The sequence below is a fragment of the Panthera leo genome, chromosome E1, assembly GCF_018350215.1.
Source record: "Panthera leo isolate Ple1 chromosome E1, P.leo_Ple1_pat1.1, whole genome shotgun sequence".
In the NCBI taxonomy this organism is placed as follows: domain Eukaryota; kingdom Metazoa; phylum Chordata; class Mammalia; order Carnivora; family Felidae; genus Panthera; species Panthera leo.
The window spans coordinates 10,132,493-10,151,841 of record NC_056692.1 but is presented as its reverse complement, the minus strand read 5'-3'; the positions used below and the strand labels follow the sequence as shown (position 1 = coordinate 10,151,841).

At 41.4% G+C, this 19,349-nt stretch overlaps 1 protein-coding gene across 4 annotated transcripts in view; it reads right to left on the bottom strand.

Moving 5' to 3' along the window:
* Positions 1–19,349, bottom strand: part of ULK2 (unc-51 like autophagy activating kinase 2) — an 83,602-nt gene that overhangs the window by 59,588 nt on the left and 4,665 nt on the right. For 3 of the 4 annotated variants that reach the window (XM_042917330.1, XM_042917332.1, XM_042917331.1), the window contains exons 4-10: positions 11,014–11,046; positions 10,688–10,724; positions 5,957–6,130; positions 4,964–5,037; positions 2,804–2,905; positions 1,601–1,659; positions 973–1,055 (exon numbers count right to left, since the gene is read on the bottom strand). In XM_042917330.1, coding sequence (XP_042773264.1) covers positions 973–1,055; positions 1,601–1,659; positions 2,804–2,905; positions 4,964–5,037; positions 5,957–6,130; positions 10,688–10,724; positions 11,014–11,046 — 562 coding nt within the window. Of the gene's footprint in view, positions 1–972; positions 1,056–1,600; positions 1,660–2,803; positions 2,906–4,963; positions 5,038–5,956; positions 6,131–7,861; positions 8,077–10,687; positions 10,725–11,013; positions 11,047–19,349 lie in introns of those variants that run through there. The other variant, XM_042917333.1, reaches the window with a different exon arrangement.

Here is a 19,349-nt window from a genome sequence, read left to right as displayed (position 1 = left end):
CAGTTACACAAATGCGTATCTTCACTTTAACACGGTCAACCCCAAGTCCTGATTTGCCCCATATCCTGCTCCTGTGTCTGTAACCAACAACTCCATTCCTTCACGTGCTCAGGCCAGAAACCCTGGAGTCCTCTTGGAGTCCTCTCTCTCTCTCTCACACCGCACACCCAATTCATCTGTAAACACTGCTGCTTCTACCTCCAAAAAGATCCAGTAGTCAACGGACTCCTCACCACTTCTGCTGTTATTATCCCAGCCTAAGTGAGCAACTGCCGTCTCCAGACTGGCCTCCCTCGTCGGTCCTCGGGCTACCTCCACACCCTTCACCAGAGTTCAAAACAAGCAACCAGAACGAGCCACTTGAAAACATCAGTCAGATCCCATTACTCCTCTGCTCAAACCCTCCCCAGCACACTGAGCGAAAGCCCCAGTCTTTAACTGGCCTTCTGACTGTTCCTCCAGTCTACAAGCCACACTCCCAGCTCCAGGCATTTGTACTGGCTGTTCACTCCGCCTGGAAAGCTCTTCCCACAGATATGCACACCGCCCACGGCCCACTAGCTCACTATCCTGCCATCCATCAATCAAGTCTTTATTCAAAGGCCACTTTCTCAGAAAGGGCTTCATTGGCTGCCTTATTTCAAATCTCCATCCCTTCCCCAACACCGTTCTCTTCCTTCTTTTTCTCCACAGCACTTATCACCTTCTATATGGTTTATAATTATGGTTTATCATCTGTCTGCCTCCCCCCAAGAGAATATATGCTACATGAGGACAGGGATTTTCTTTATTACTCTATTTCCTGTACCTAGAACATAGCAAGCGCTCAAAAAATATTTATAAAATAAGTGAAAGAAAAAAGACAAAGAGAAAGAAAGAAATTGACTTTAATTTTCTTCTGAAAATTCCATAGCATCTTCTCAAAATCTTTTTAGGATACACAGAAATACAAAATTTGAAAATATTACTTACCAAAGTCCATTCTGTCTTTTTGGTTTCTCTGAAGCAAACCCAAGAGGAGATTAGCCAAATAAGGTGATGTTTCTCTGGGAATACTGGGAAAAAGGAAAAAAAAAAAAGGATCTAAGTGATGAGTTTATACATACTCGCTATATGACCTTGGCCTTCATTATGATAAAGGAAAAGGCAAATGCACTTTCACAAATACTACATTTCATATGAAGATGATTGCCGTAAAACCACATTTCTTACAGGAGAAAAACAGAAACAAAAACCAAAGCACTAAGCAACTGTCTTTGAGAAAAAGCATCCGTCTGGGAAGATCCCTGCACTGTGCTTCTCAATATTATTTGTTTGAATGTGGGCAGCGATAAAGCACTTCACAAGGGCAGCCTGGAGTTTAACACCACTTTAGCTTGGCACTAATATCTGCTAGAGTTCTCTGTTAGAAAAGGAGCCACCTCCAATTCTGTCTGGAAGAGGGCATGGCTTAAACAAATGCAAGTGAGAAATAATCCAGCCTCCCAAAATCCAATAAGAAAAAGATAAAGCACACAAGCGCATGGAAACACATAAAGCACAGAGTTCACTTGACATTGTATTCACAGACAATAAAACCCAGTGTAACCGAAACACATACCTAGGCATTAAGCTCCTATTTTTTTCATAAAACATCCTTAAGTCTTGAGGACTATTGGCCTGTTAAAAAAAAAAAAAAAAAAAGGTTTTATTTCCTAAATAATGGGGGCAAAAATTTCAGATCATGTGATCCATACTCATATTCTTGCCAAAGAACATAGACTCTGAACCTGAAAGTCATGGATTGCTAAAGGAACCACAGATGGGCACTAGGAACCTAAAAACCTCTAAAATTGGGTGCAAATTCTGCATATCCAGGCATAATGTCTCTTTTCTGAGTTCAGCCCCCTAGAGGAGCCTGAAACTTAGAAAAAGTTAAGAGTCACTATTCTGGAGGTTACATTATCAAACAGGTACAGTTTTGTTGTGTAAAAATCAAGGTATATTTTACCTTAGGACTGTCAGGGGTTCAAGGGAGAGAACAAAGTATACCTACCTCTAACTTTTAGTCCCTCCACAGCAACAGGAAGGACCCTCAGAACAAGAGCTGCTGGCTTAGTGAAGCTGCCCGTACGTGAGAAACCAGACTGAGAAAGTTAAGTGTCTAAACTGGCTGTGTCACTATTCAACACCATTTTGGACATATAATTTTACTTTGCTGCAGTTTTCAGATTCAAAAAACCTCTTTGAAACTGGGCAATTATGAACTCAGGAGGGGTCGTCATGATGAGTTCTAGAGGGCCTCTTTTTGACAGGATATGGGGGTGGGGTGGGAAGAAAAACCCAAAATAATTTCCATAAAGGCTGAACAACTAACTCTCTCTCACCCAGCAGTGGTGGCAATAGAGAGCTGAAGACAGTTTCCAGTTACCTTCCCAGACCAGGCCCAGCCCTCACCTGGGAGTGCAGGACCCCCAAACCAAGCCAAACAGGAAGCGCTGACATCACTGTTCACCCCCATTTCCCACCAGGCTGTTAGTCCGGACCCTGGCTAGTTTTCATCAGCTTGTAAACATACAACAGGCTTTATGCTCAGGCCAGGTACAAAGGGAAAGCAGGTAAAAAAAAAAAAAAAAAAAAAAAAAAAATGAAAAGCAAAAGACATTCTAGCTCACTGTAGCAGTTTCTGCCTGTAAGAAAATCAAACTAAGTCACAAGGGAACCCAAAACACTGCTTTCAAAGTATTCCCCGTTTTAGAAGTCAGAGGCAACTGCAAAATGAGAAGATCCCCAAATTAAGCACATAAGTAAGAAGTCAGGCTACCTGAAAAGGTGGCTTTCCAACTAGGCATTGATATATCACCGTTCCTATGCTCCACAGGTCTGCCTTAGCATCATAATGTTGAGACATAATAACCTCAGGAGCCTGGGGATAGAAACATTCCACACACATGCATTATGTTATTTATATAATTAATATGCATAAATTAATTAACTGGTAAAGGTCATGCTCCTAACAGAACTACTGAAATAAGATCACATTGTGACATTTCCCTGATCAGACGATCCTGCAGTGAACTTAAACCACATTCATACATTGGGATTTCCTGGTAAATCGCAAAAACAATGTGGCATGAAAAGAAGCAATTTATAGAAACAAACACTTCTATATATTACCATGGACAGCAATACAGTAAGAGCATTAAGTTTGTAATAAAAACACACACCAACTACAAGACAGAGGCTACTTCTGGGATAGGAGAGTGGAAAATGGAAAGAGGGAAAGATATAAAGGACTTGGACTGTTTCTGAACTATTTTCCTTCTTTCTAGGAAAAAAAAAAAAAAAGATCAAGACAAACAGGGCCAAATGTTAACTTTGTTAAATGTGGACAATAGGGACACAAGTTTTTTCCTGTCATTTGAAAGCTTTTAAAACAATATACAAACTATCATGAAAACACGGTTAAAGGACTGTCTAAAAAGCAAAGACGTTTTCTCTTTTGCTTTGCACAGCTCTGTTCCCACCTCTCACTAGATGTTGCTTTTTAAAAATACCATCAATCTGGACAAATGTTAAATAGAAATGTCAAATATACCTAAAGCAGTGAAACTTCCTTTTCCACGTGTACCATTTTTATTTGTCGTGCCTAGTATGCTTCTCACTGAGTCGACTCCCTTCAAGAACTGGCCCAAGCACTCTCTCCATCCTCAAGGCTATGGTTCAAGCCTGAACGCATTTCATACTCAAGAAGTACAAACTCACTTTTAAGTGACATTAAATGATAAAGTTTATTGGATAAGCAGTAAAATTATGATCAAGAAAGTCAATCTAATTTAAAAAAGATTTTAACTTTGATTACTAGTTCCTTAATCTCAGAGTTGATTTAGATTAGAGGAAATCCTCATTGAACACAAACCCATTTTAAATTTTGAATTAAGATAGGCACACTGATGTACTTTGCAAAATTCTGAAGGCCCAGAATTAAGCTATTTCCAGGCCTGATGCTTCACATTAGTTCAGAAGTTTCATAGCCTTCCCCTATCAGACCTGACAACATCCATATGAAAAGATAAAGGGGAGAACTAAGAATTTTCAGCTTTAAGTGTAACACTAATTGAAATACCGTTTATTTATTTATTTATTTGTTTGTTTATTTATTTATTTATTTATTTTGAGGAGAGGGGAGGGGCGAGAGGAAGAGAGAGAGAATCCCAAGCAGACTCTTCACTGGGGCTCAAACCCATGAACCGTGAGATCATGACCTGAGCTGAAATCAAGAATCAGATGCTTAACTGACTGAGCCACCCAGCGCCCTGAAAAACCTTCTGACACAGGGATCTTGTCAAGAGAAATAACATGCAAAAGATGAGCATGTTCATCCTATAAATGAAGAAATGCCCCCAAAAGGTTGTGTTTTTTTTTTTCAAGTTTTCCCAAATATTACACATCAAGTGTAACATGACCATGCTTAATCAATTTTTATTTTCAGTGTAATCTAATAGGAAATTCCTACCATAATAACTAATTTCTTTTTTAATTTAAACTAGTGGGTAAAAGTGACTTTTATGGTCCACTATGTTAATAATTTTTTTTAATGTTTATCTTTGAGAGCGAGCGAGCGAGCGAGAGAGTGTGAGCATGAACAGGGGAGGGGCAGAGAGGGAGACACAGAATCCAAAGCAGGCTCCAGGCTCTGAGCTGTCAGCACAGAGCCCGACGCGGGGCTCAAACTACAAGATAACGACCCAAGCCCAAGTCGGATGCTTAACTGACTGGCCCACCCGGGCACCCCCGGTCCACTGTGCTAAAGCAAAAGATGACTTATAGCATTATCAGTAACATAATCAATGTTAGTATTTATTAGCAATTACAAACGACAAGTCAGACCATACATAAAATCCCATCTTACTTGGAAACTACCATTATACTTAAATCCCAGGGCTAATGGCGCCATGTCAGGACAAAAAAAACCCTCACTCACCATGTACATTGGGGACCCGCACAGGGTTGCGGCCATCATGTTACTATGCAGGTAACGAGCAAACCCAAAATCCGCTGTGTCACAAAATAAAAAGGAGAAAAACAAACGATACTTTTACTCATGCTTGACACAGATCGTATCTTCAAGATACAAGAGGGCACAAGGAATTGTGAGAGATTTGCGGCTTATTGAATAAGCCTGTCTGCCAAAGAGAAAAGTTGCTACCTCAATTTCCACAGGCTAAAAAACAGTGTTGGCCACCAGCCGAACAAGTCACTGCCCTGCCAGTCCTGAAACAAGGAGGGAACACCAAGCTTTGCAAGACAAAGTGCTAATTGTAACAGATGATTCATTAAGGCAACTCTCACTAAATATGACACCAGGTATAGAATTTGAACTGGGTTTTTTTTTTTTTTTTTTGCCTTCTCCAGATCCATATGTAACACATGTGAAATCAGAAATTTCTTTAAACACTGGTAAGAAAAAAAAAATTATATATATATATATATATATATATTTGTACTTTTTTGTACAAAAAGAAAAGCTTGAAAAATACCTACTATTACCAAAAAAAAGAAAAAAAAAGAAAAAATGCCTATTATTACAAACTGCTTGAAATAATTGTGACATACAAGAGCCAAAAAGGAAAGGCTGAGTTAAACGGTCTCTTTGATCCCTTGCGTTAAAATCCCATGAGTTGTAAAGAACCAGTGCCATTCCATTGCTGCCAGGACTGTAACACATCAGCTTCCCTCTGATGAAAAGCAGGATAGGGTTTGCTGCTGGGAATCCATGGGCCCCTGGGTCCTAAGATTCAGCATATGCTACCAGTAATGTAAAGTTTCCCATATCCAAATGCACCTCACTGAACCCAATAAAAATGCCCAAAGTGCATCAACAAAACCCGTCATTCTGCAAAGTTGAACTGAAATCATCCAAAACTACGAAGTCTCAAAAACGTCCTTTTGCATAAAACGCTATGTGGCCATTTACCTATTTTGATGCGAATACCACTGACGTTGGACTTTCTGCGATTGGCGTATGACAGCAAGATGTTCTGTGGTTTGAGATCCCTGTGGATTATTCCTTTGCTGTGCAGAATTCGCATGGCAGCTGCAATCTGATGCAGAAACACTCTAATAGTATCTTCGCTGAGAGTTCCCTTAGCTGGTAGAAAAGGAATTGCATAAATATTTAAGCACAAACTCAAATACCATCTGCACCTTCTATCAACAGAATCGAGTTAAGAATGTAGAGGGACTAAAGAACCAGGGTTTTTTTTCTTCCTTTTACTCTAACAATTTAAGTCTATGAAAAGACATCAGACACCTCAAACATTTTACACGATCTGTAGTAAAGAGAACTGATTTACATTTGCGTTTCATTTCACTGGTGTTCTTCCTTTCCCATTTTTACTGTGAAGGTGTCCACATTACTGCACACACAACAGGTACTTCCCCTTAAGAAGACAAAAAGTCAAGTTCCCTTTCTTACTAGCCAAATATCTGGGATAAAGGTCCATATGTACTCCCAACAATGAACAAGAACACAAATTAAAGACAGGTGAAATCCTTGAATAAGACCTGGACCTCACCACCACTTGCAGGTGTCAGGCAGGGATCCGTGTTCCCACATCTCCCTCCCCTCCTCACCCCTGCCCTGCAACACTCCTGACCTACCACAGTATCTTTCACTACTGTAAAGAGACAGAATGAACACTATTGGAGGGCGGTCATCATTCAGGAAATCCTGAAGTGTGTCTGTGTGTATGCTGGAGCATGGAATGGTTAACAGCTGGGTTTGGACTCAGGCTGCCTTTGCTCAAATCCCAGCTCCTCCTCCTACTTGCTGTGTGACCCTGGAAGATGAACCTTCTGTGCCTACTTCCTCATCTATAGAAAGCCAAAATCAGACTAACCACCTGGGGCTGTTGTGACCATCAAACAAGACAGCACCTTTAATAATGAAGACTTTAGAAAAAGCCTGGCACAGAGTAAGTACTCAAACATAGTCAGTACACAAATACAGACTTTTTATTCCTGTGGATCTCTAAAAGTCCCAAGTGTGATTCCTGGAATCTACATTAGGATTTAACATCCACGACCCTGTCTACTAAATCCTCTGTGAACATACTTCTGCCTTACATCTCTAGAATGTGTTCCACATGACCTTTCCATATGCAATTAAGAAGATAAAAATAACATTACATTTGGAAATGAAATATTATAGTTTTAAAATCATTTCAATGACGTTATAATGACATTTTATGCCCTTAACACCCTCAAATAAAATATATCCTCTTGGTTTAAAAAATTATCAAATACTTTTTTCTGTGAGGGCTGTTCTTAACCTATCCCCCATTTTTATTCTTTGATGCTGTCAAAAAAGAAAGAAATCTAAATACACTAAAACATATAAAAAGTGATATCTCCCATATGCCATCCCTTAGAGATAAACACTGCTAAAAATATGGAGGGTATTCTTCCGGATCTCAATGGGTGGGTCAAACCAATGATGGGAGCGTGGAGCTTTATTTTTGTAATGCCTACTTAAGTTACGTTGCAAAAATTAAAATGGGCAGTATTTGTTTTCTGTTTCATTCATTTACATTTTCATTTTAGGGATTAGAAACATTTTGTTACTTCAAATGATTGCAGATGCTTAGAACTTGTATTTTTGCCCCATGACATACAATTGAATACACTTAAAATTTATTTGCTTCAGAGTCCAAATTCTAACGCTGTTCTTGTGTGTGGGTGGGTGGGGGAAGGGGATTAATGATCTAACATAAGCTGTTTCTGAACACACGCTGTAGTAAATATTCATATTTTTACAAACGTGGAATGCATATTTCTCATCACGATCCTATAAACTGTATTTCCCATGTTAAAAACTTACTATTTTAAAGGCATGGCCAACATCGACACTCTTCCAAAAAAATAAATGCTTGAGCAAGTCAGCCCGGAGGGAGCAGGCTCAGCCACTCCTGCCACACTCAATATTCTGCTGGAATTCACGTTGAAGTACAACTTGATAATTAACTTAAAATTTGTTTTAAACTTGCGATCAGTAGAATCCGTGTTCTAGCTTTTGAAAACGTTAATAGCATTTTCCTTAACAAAGCAAATAGAAGGATTAAATGATCATGATCGTGTCGTGAAGTAATGGCATTAGATCTTCTAGACCAGCGCTCTCCCAACAGAAACAGTAGGTGAGCCACATACATAACTTCTACATTTTCTAGTAGCCACATTTTAAAAAGTAAAAAGAAACAGGTGAAAGTAAACATCCAAAATATGATTTCAACTTATAATCAACATACTTAATGAGATACAGTCATTTTCTTCCTTGACGCGTTCGAAAATCAATATATTCACATTTACAGCACATCTTCAGGCTGGCTCAATAGTCCCACGTGATTGGTGGCTACCATACTGGACAGTTTAACTCTCGAAAATTCCTTGAGGTCCAGATTTCTCTTATATGCCTTTACAAGTGTTTTCAAATGACAAGGGACTCCCGTAAGAACTACAGCAGAGAGGCACCAGAAGGAGGCTAAGTGACTCGACCAAAATCACAGCAATTAAGGGATGTGAGGAGCGGCTTGCCTGTCTGACTCCGACATTCAGGCTCATACACCCCTCACTCTGGGGCCTCCTGTTCTAACACTGCTGCTCCGGAATATCAAATATGGAGTTCAACATAAGGGACAAAACTGCTGTCAAGGCGACCTACCCCAGTAACAGTGCCTGTATCAGCGAGTAGGACTTCTGTCGGTGAGGGAAACCGATACTCCAATGAGGGCACTAAACTGATAGGGTGCCACTCAATCTGACCCCAGGGGAAAGGTGCGTTTATCTGGATCACTGAGAACATCAAGGAACTAGACAGTCATTGACTGAGAAGGATGTAGAAGCAGGGTGTTTTCTAGCTTGAACTTTCCACCAGTGGTGACCCAAAGTGCCTGTCTCATGTGTCCTATTAGTAAGTGACATTTGACATATACATATATAACCAAATGAGGATATTTACATAAAACACCAAATGAGGATTAAGAAAAAAAGAATCTTGGCAAAAACACAAACTGCACGTGGAATAAACTACCAAATTCCAGATAACCATTGTCTTCAAGGGGGAAAGCCAGGAGAGGACTACAGAAGGGCTCACACTGGATCTTCAACTATAATCTTTTTAATGGGGGGGGGGGGCATTTATACCAGTTTCTTCCCTCCCTCCTCCCCCTGACCCTTCCCAGCAATCACCTAGCCCTAAAAGGAACTTCCAAATCCAGTCTCTCTCGGGGCCTTCCCTAAGGTGTGCTGGCTTTAGAAGAGGCACAGCCCTCTCCCTAGGCTGATGGGAAGGGCCCACAGCACTGGAGGGCAGGGTAGGCCCCCCCCCTCCCCGCCCCCGGAGACCACCCCCATCCCCACCCCACCCCCGGGGTAGCACCTCTGTGTGAGGGAAGCCAGAGAAGCAGCAGCCTCGGAGCCCCGGTGGTCTCCTCTTGGGGCAGGAACACAACACGCGGGACTAACAGGGCGGGGAGGGGGGGGCGTGGCGCAGAGACAAGGAGGGTCTCGGCTCCTCTCCCGCCCCCATCTTCCGGGTCAGGTTGAAGCTTTGCTGTCGTTCGCCCGCTGTGCCCGGCGGAAGAGCCCATGTGACATCCGCAGTGTCACCCGGCCCCGGGGTCGTCGCTGTCCCCTGCACACCCGGTCCAGGCCAGGAAGGAGATGCTCCGGAGCCTTAGGCCCAGGGCCACTTCACCCCGCACCAACCAACCGGTCGTGGCCTGTGGCAACACTCCCAGTGTTGTTTCTAGTAATCTCCACGCAGCTTTTGAAAGTGAGCAATGTTTTATACTTTAAAGACTTTTAAATTTGCCATTGCACTCCTTGATTACTAGGTGAAATGGAACATTTTTAGTATGCTCTTGTAAACTGTCTATACCCTTTGCAAGTGTATCTACTGATGTCGGTGACTTCGCCATCAACTCCCCTGATCTATTTAGAGGTTGGGGTATTATCAACCTTTCACTGTTTTTTTTTTTTTTTGGTTTTTTTTTGTTTGTTTTTTTCATATTTCCCTTGCATTTTAAGGAGTGAACAAGTAGATGCCGGCCTCATCTAACACCATTTAGGAATTACTTGTGAGAGACACAATTGATCTGAACACCTTTTATCCTATGTACATACATTCTGGACGCAGAATTTCTAGCACCATCTAGTACTAAAATCTCACCTCTGTGCCACGAAATAATTTCAGTGTTACCTTTAATCCTTTGTAACTTTTTAATTTACAAGAAAGATTCTCATTAACAAACACATTCTTAGATACATGTTTTCATCATTTTTTTTTTTTTAAAGAAACAGAAGGAACTAAAGGCCCACTGATGGCAACTCAGCAGAGTCTTTTGAAGAAAGGAACCTACATATTTGTTTTTTTCTCTCTCGGGGAGAGGACTCGTCTCTCAAACACTGTCAGAAAGAGGCACACATAAAGTAAGTACCTAGAAGCAAATAAAGTTTAGGAATAAGACCACAACAAATGACAACCGGTTGGCAAAGTGACCACACTTAAACAAGTACACAAACATTTATTGACTGTTTCTATACAAGTGCAGAGAACAGGGTCAGCATTACTTCAGAAGTAACTCTCAGGATCCAACAGACCACACACAGTACTATCTTCACTGAACACTGACAGACAGACAAAAATTACCTTGCAAATAATCTGCCAGGTCTCCACCATTGCAGTACTGATACATAGAAGAAAAAATAATTAAAATAAGGGAACCGATTCAAGATTAATTCAATCTGCAACCAGTTAATTTCAATTAAAAATACTTTGTGTACAATGTAAATCTAGTCTGAAAAACATAAGCACTATGGAATCAAAAAATTTTATATTCCTTATAAAGTAGAATATAAATCACTAAATGGAGTTTAATTCAAAATTTCAAGTAAAAATAATCTACTGTCAATTTTAAAGTACATATTAATCAAAAGGAATCAAAAGTAAATTAAACAGCACATATTACTACCTACCTCCATCACCAGAAAGACAGAGTTGGGTAATTCCTAAAAAGTAAACATTAAATATAATTTAGAGTAGGGAAAGAATGAAGCCCAAATTCACAAAATCTAAATCTATCAGTAAGTGAAATTTTAAATCCCCAGCACAGTAATTTAAGCATCCCAGCCTCAAAGTCAAGTCAAGTTTTGATAACACTAACGTAGTCATGAAGTTCAATTCTGCTTATGGAAAGAACTAAAGAAAGATTCATCCTTTGGTCAAAGCTATGGTAAATTTGTGAGAAAAAAAAAGAAAAGGTAAGATTCTCTGGTCCTCAGGGAAGTGCTTCTACTTTGAAAAGTTTATGATTTAAGCAGTGACTCAAAAATCCTATCTAGCAACACTAACTGCACAATCTGATTTCTGGAATACATGACCCAGGATGGTTAGTCTTTTTATTTTATTTCTTTTTTTTTTTTTAATGTTTATTTATTTTTGAGACAGAGAGAGACAGAGCACGAATGGGGAAGGTCAGAGAGAGAGGGGGACACAGAATCCGGAGCAGGCTCCAGGCTCCAGGCTCCGAGCTGTCAGCACAGAGCCCAATGCGGGGCTGGAACTCACAGACCGTGAGATTATGACCTGAGCCAAAGTCAGACACTCAACCGACTGAGCCACCCAGGTGCCCCTGGTTAGTCTTTTTATGGAGGCAATCACATTATCTGGGAATTGGTGGCAAAGAAAAGACAATTATTTCTCCTCACATATCTTAGTAACAGATTGATTTTTAAGGAATTAAGAAATTTTACTAAGTTTCTCAAATTTCACATAGCTCCAGATCTGTTGCTTGGGTAATTCAAACACTGACGTCCTGATTCTTCAATAACAATATTTCAAGGTTAATGAAAAATGTTTATTTATTTTGAGAGAAAGAGAAAGCATGAGTCAGGGAGGGGCAGAGAGAGGGGACAGAGAATCCCAAGCAGGCTCTGTGCTGTCAGCACAGATGTGGGGCTCGAACTCATGAACCGTGAGATCATGACCAGAGCCTAAGTCGGATGCTAAACTGACATCCGTTTAGTGCCCCATTAATGAAATTTTAAATTGTGCTTCCTATACCCTAACTTGAGACAGTGCTCAAGTGTGATTTAAGATACAACCTTTCCCAACAGCACTTGGCTTCACTAAGCTCCTAAATTCAAGAATGAGGAGTTCTATGTGAAAAAAGAAAAAAAGAAAAAGAATAAGGGGTTCTATCAGAGAACAAAGGGAGATGTAAGGCAGTGTCCCTCAGAGCATTGTTCAAGGACCAGTGCCAAGCAGTGAATTATTTGGTATGAGCCCACAATGAGATAATTATAGAAATTAAAAGAAATTTTAAAAGTCTTAAAGCTATAAAATAATTTTATGTCTGCTAATCCTAATAATAAAAACTTTGGACATCTGTTCATAGGTCCTTTTTTATTTCATTTTGACAAAAATTCATTTTTATTGGCTTTTATAAATAAAGGATCAGTTCACACAGATTAGAAATAACAAACTGGTGTCGCAGCACTTCTGGTCTAGAGCACTTCTGTGCAACAAGGAACAGAAGGGGCTGCCACAAAGTGGTTCCACCGTGTTCACCAAGGGTCTGGATGCCCCAGGCAAGATCTGAATTAAATTATTTTCTGCAAAAAACTCAGGGACTTGGGATGATTTACTTCACTTAATTCTCAGGACTAGACAAAAAATTCAAACCCCTAGTGCCCAATTCTTTGAGCAACCCCCTCGCCCCCAAACACACACACATAGAGGCACATGGGAGTTCAGAAAAACAGCAGTGCTTTCTGCTCTCTGCTGGGGAACCAGGAACCACAGTCCTGCCCGAGCAGGGTGGCGGGCGTGGAGAGCCAGGCTGCAAGCCTAGAACAGACACTTGGTTTCCCAGAACAGCAGCACTCCCATGATCAGGAAGGAAGTAGAGACCAGTCAGCCTCCAGCAGGGTAGAAAAGCAAATCTGTAAGAAATACTTATTTCCTTTTATCATAAGTAAAAACAAAAATCTACTCTACGAGTGAAATCATCTCTATGGTGAATCAGCCTTAGGTTTAGCCATCTCACCTGATCAAATCCAGACCAAAATACCCTATCATCCCCCAAAATACTGAGATATAATTAAACCAGTAACTTTCAACACAATTTTCTTCTTCTTGAGTAGGAGTTACAAAAATATTATCTCAAATCAGTATTGCTTAATCAGATAATGGCACCATATCCTAACTACTGAAGACAAAAGAGAACTAGTAATTCCTTAGGGGAGACTAAACTGCTAACTCAATGTAAAGATATCAAAAGAAATATTTTAACATCCTTGATTTCTCAGGCAAACCTTCTTTTGCCCACCTTTAAAGCAGTGAGAATCTCCACTGGTTCTATCATTCTCTCCTGAACACTCCCCTCCTTAAGGGCCTCCAGTACAAAACAGTGCACACCTTTCAAGTGAAGCACTTAGCTCTAAGAGCCAGGAAAGAGTCAGCAAAAGGAAAAGAGAACTGAAAAAACAATCAAGTCTTCAACAGACAAACTGAAACTCTGATGGTACTGGGGCACCAGGGAAGAACTTGAAGAGATACTTAAAGGGACAGAAAGGCTGAGAAGTGAGGCCAACAGACCTGTGAGCCAGACCACAGAGGGTTTCCCAAAGTTGAATACACATCTGTCCTCCTTTTCTAAAATCAGGAAACTAATCACCCTCAACTCCTCCCCAGAACTTCCATCCACAAAATTAAGTATAATAAATTTCATTTTATCATTCCCCTACTCAAACTCTTTAATAAGATAGAAAATCCCTAAAGGGGGGGGGGGGGGGAAGGTATTCTTAAGAAGAACTCTATGCCAGTATACAAAAATGTAGATGAAATAAACAATTTGGGAAGCAATTTGTTCGAGTAAAAACACAATCCTCAGAATTATTTCTCCTTGGGGTTACATGGGACCAGACAGCCTCATTGCATCCTGTAAGTAAGAAGAGTTGGATTATCATCCCTCCTTTACCAAAGGGGTGATGTTAACAAATAAAAAATAAAGTCTTTTGAAGGATGCACAACAGTGGAGGTTTTTTTTTCTGGAAAAAGAAATAAGGGGAGGTATCAGAAGAGGGCATCTCTTCATTACTTAATACACAACTAGACTATTTAAATAGTTTTTCCACCCAGGCCCTATTACTTTTGTAATTTAGAAAACAATAAAGAGAATTTAAAAATCAGACAGCATGACTAGGTGTTTTCTCCAGCAGAATTCAGATGCTCAGGATCAGAAGGGGAGAAACAGAAAGTAACAAAAGAATTAAGTAAATAGCAAGAGAAAGATTCAATAAAAATCCTTGGCTCCTAAAACCCATCCCTCACCACTTCTCTGCTACTTTTCCTGATTTATTCTCCATGCCTCAGGTGACTCCTATGGGTTATCTCATAAAGAAAAGAAAATCCTTGTGATCTGCTAAGGGATCAGATATGGAAGGATCTTTTGTTAGTTCTTGAGGTGACCTTTGGAAAGTCCCCTAAGGATAGGGCCTGGTTTGCCAGAGAAGCCAACAGTTGGATCAGAGAGTTGGAAATTTCAGCCCAACCCCTCCTCACCCCATCCCACCTCCAGGGAAGGGAGAGGAGGGGCTAGAGACGGAGTTAAATCGCCAGCGGCCACTGATTTAATCAAGTGCAGCTACGTAACACAGCCTCCGTAAAACTCCAAAAGGATGGAGCTCAGAGGCATGTGGGGAGTGAAAGCTCTCCCCACATACCTCACCCTATGCTTCCGTCTGGCTGTTTCTGAGTTATGTTCTTTTACATCCTTTTATAATAAACCAATACCCTAGTAAGTCAAATGCTTTTCTGAGTCCTGTGAGCCACTCTAGCAATTAATGAAATCCAAGGAGGAGGTTGCTGGTACTACCTCCATTCAGACCTCAGTGGGTACTTTCTAATTGATAAAGTTCTTCTTCTTAACTCAGGCAAAAGCCCTGGAGGGCAAAGCAAGAGGGTCGGGGTCCCAACCCCACCAAGACCCCCTGTGATTGACCCTAAGACAAGGATTGACCTGACCTTTACTGCCCACCTGCAGGTACCCAGTGACCTTTGCCCCATATTTTCCTTAGGTAAACCTAGACGTATTTTCAGCACTTTGGAGACAGTCTTTGAGACCCTGGTCCGCCGTCTTCCCGGTAGTGGCCTCACTGAAAATCAAAATCCCTTTCTTGTTTCACCTACGCTCCTCTCTCTGCCTTCGGACTTTGTCCAAACCTGGTCTGTTTGGGACCCCGGGAGCCAGGCGCTCTTGTACCCTTGGGCCCCGGGTTACAAACTCAGGAAATGATAACAAAGCACCCACCTAATCTAAACCTGATTTGCCCATAAGTCTCCAAACTGCGAAAGTCCTCACTGTTTGTAACAGTAGGGCGGGGAGACAGTGTTGGGGAGGGGATTGTTCATTTTACTGAGGGTGGCTAAAGAAAGCTTTTGAAAACATAGTGTTTGGGTAAAGACCTAAAGAAGGTTGGGAATATACCTATATATACTACAGACATGTAGAAATATCTGCCATACAGTGTATCTGGGAAGAAAGGTCCTGGGGAGAAGGAAAAAAGGGACAAGGGCCCCGAGAATGGTCTGCAACAGGAGCCATCAGAAGCGGCAGCAAGCACAGAGAAGCACAAGACAGACGGGGTGAGAGAGAACGCGGTTATGCTGTGCAAATAAGGACTTCGGCTTCCACTCTGATAAAAACAGGGAGCCGCTGCAGAATCCCCGTCTGAGCAGAGGACTAACAAGCCCTGACTTACATCACCAGGATTATTCTGATTGCAACGTCGAGAATATTCTTACAGGGTGACAAAATATTGTCAGATAGCATGCCAAAAAATGTTCTTACGATTCACGTTTCTACCAGTGATCTATGAGCATATTTTACACCTCCTCCCCAATTCCACCAGGAAGAATTAATGCACTTTTTAATTTTGCCAAAGGGGTGAGTGAGAAGTGGCACCTCACTGTTACTTTAATTTACGTTTCCCTGACTGCTTGTCCGTGAGTATCATTTCATACATTAGCCATTTTTATTTCTCTTATGAGAACCAACAATTTATATCCAATTTGTCTCTTTGGCTTATCTTTTCCTTACCAGTTTGTGAGAGGATTTATATGTTTCAGATATTAGCCTATTATCTGTTGTGTTGTAAATACTTTCTCAAACTGGTATCTGTCAATTGCCTTTTCTTGAATTATGTTATGGTCTAATGTACACACATTAATACACAGAGATTTCAGGGTACAGTTCAATGTGCTGTGACAAATGGATACATTCACGTAACTGCACTTCCAGACGAGCTACAGATCATTTCCATCGCCCCAGAAAGTTCCTTCATCCTCCTTGCGGTCAACCCCCACCTCCCCAGAGGCACCCTCTGCTGTATTATCCCCGATTTCTACCACCCTAGTCTCCTCTTGGAACTCACAAAACAGAATCAAACAGTAGCTGTGTGTGGCTGGCTTCTTTTTCTCAACATGGTAGAGGCCACTTTTGGGCAACAGCTTGAGCAATGGAAACTTGAGCAAGGCAGTGACCACGGTGACCACCGAGCTGAACGCAAACAGGCTCATCAAGCGACCCACCTCAAAATGGCCACAGGCCCTAAGTGGCCAATGAGCTACTCACGACTGGGCACGGTTACCAAAAAAGGGAAAACTTCCTCTGTCCCCGTACTCCCTCACTATAACTAACTACAGCCCCCCACCACTGCATCCTCGAAGACAGCGAGAGACAGCGTCTCTCCTTCGCCGTCCTGCCCACTGCTCCCTTGCGCTGTATTCGATAAACTTCTATCACCGTAGTTCTGCCTTGGGTGAATTCTTTCACCGCCTGCACCACTGGCCCCCACCCAATCGGGACACCCCACAAGCATGTTTAATATATCATATGCTGTGGCATGTATCAAGTTTGTTCCTTTTTATGGCTATCAATTTGTTCATGGTATTATTGGCCATAAAAAGAAGTTTTTAAAGATTTTATGTGCCTACTTCCCTATTTATTTATTTATTTATTTATTTATTTATTTATTTATTTATTTACTGAGAGAGAGAGAGAAAGAGAGACGGTGACAGTGTGAGCAGGGGAGGAACAGAGACAGAGGGAGAGAGAATCCCAAGCAGGCTCCGTGCTGCCAGCACAGAAGCGGAGTGTGACTCGAACGCCCAAAACCGTTGAGGTCATGACCTGAGCCGAAACCAGGTCAGAGGGTGAACCGACTGAGTCACCCAGGCACCCCTATATCCCTATTTCTACAGCTTCAGAGTTTCTTATCTCGATTTAAAAAATCTTTCTAACTCTTGGGTTATATACGGTCATCTATGTATTATGCTAAGGTCCTTATTGGGTATTTTATATATTGAAGCCTTTCATTCATTTGGAAATTGTTATGGAACATGATGAGAACAGGGATCCAACGTTACTCTTTCTCAGATACTCGGTTTTGCCAGCACCATTTATTAAATGAATCCTCTTTTCCCACTACGCTAAAAATTACCTAGTGGTGGATCTTTATCCAGTCAATTGACCATCATACAGGTAAAGTACTCCTAACTGACAATACTTACCTCTTGCCCAGAAGCTTCAAAGATCTGTATCTTTTGAAAAACAGACGTATCACTCTCCTGCTCTTAAAACTCTTCAATGGCCCTGCGCTGCCCTCAGAACAGAGGTGGCCCCTGCCAACCTCGCCAGCATCGCCTGCCGCCGCCCTCCCCTCACTCCCGCACTCCCCTCGCCACTTCCCCTGGCTCCTCAAGCTCTCACCCTCCTGCCTGCTCTCCACGGAAGGCTTCATCTGCTTGGGACACTTCCCTGCTCTTCTCCCACCTGCCCCAGCCTGGCTGGCTCCCACTCTTCTGTCAAGTCAGCTTAAACATCATCTCTTCACCAAGTCTTCCCCAGCCCATAAAGTGGGTAGCCCCCATGTGGTGTCCTCTCAAAGGTCTTCAACGGTTCTCTCTCACTGCACTGGGCACGCTTAGAGTAAGTGGCTATTAGCTTCACGTCCTCTTCCCCACTATACTGTGAGCTCTACAAGGACGAGGGCCATTGCTGTTTTGTTCACCACTAACTCCCGCATACCTCATTAACTGACTCAAGAAATACCAATTACAAAGAAATCAGTAAGAAAGATGAACACAACAGAAGCATCACAGAACAGCAACAGGAAAGCCACAGAAGAAATATAAAAAGGCAAATAAAACATTAAGATGGTTGGGGCGCCTGGGTGGCTTGGTCGGTTAAGCGTCCGACTTCGGCTCAGGTCATGATCTCACGGTCCATGAGTTCGAGCCCCGCGTCAGGCTCTGTGTTGACAGCTCAGAGCCTGGAGCCTGTTTCGGATTCTGTGTCTCCCTCTCTCTCTGCTCCTCCCCTGTTCATGCTCTGTCTCTCTCTGTCTCAAAAATAAATAAACGTTAAAAAAAAAAATTAAAAAAAAAAAAAAAAAAAAAAAAAAGATGGTCAATGCACTGGGGCGCCTGGGTGGCTCAGTCAGTGAAGCGTCCTACTTCGGCTCAGGTCATGATCTCACAGTTCATGAGGTCAAGCCTGGCATAGGGCTCTGTGCTGACAGCTCAGAGCCTGGAGCCTGCTTTGGATTCTGGGTCTCCCTCGTTCTCTGCCCCTCCCCCGCTCATGCTCCATCTCTCTCTCAAAAATAAATAAGCATTAAAAAAAATTTTAAAGAAAAAAAAAGATGGTCAATGCACTAATGATTTAAGAAATAAAAAGTAAAACTTAAGCTACTGTCTTCCCATGAGATTGTCAAAAAAGGAAAAAAACAGGCCATTGGTATAACCTTTTGGAAGGCAATGCAGTAGTATCTTTGGCCAAACAATTCCACGACAAGGAATTCATTCTACAAGAACACTCATACAAATGAGCAAAGATATGTACACAACTTTCTCTCCAGCACTGTTTCTAACAGGAAAAAATACCAAACAACCCAAATGGCCACAACTGGGTTTTAAGTAAATTATCATTTAGCCCTATAATACTGTAGTGACATGAACCTGTATCCAAAATACATTAAGTCCAATGAAACAAGCTGCATTCATGTACAAATGCTCTTCTATTAGTAAATCTCTCACAATTAAAAGGTTAAAAATCTAATTATAAATGGTTAAAGAGGAATAAATGTATTCTGAAGACTCTAAAGAAATGTAACAGTGGTGTCTCTGAGAATTGCCATTTCTTTTAGAACTTACTCATGTTCATAATGATTATTTTAACTAGGGGGATATATTAATTTTATAATGGGAAAATATGTTGCTTTTTAAATGTCATCTAAACTGAAACCAG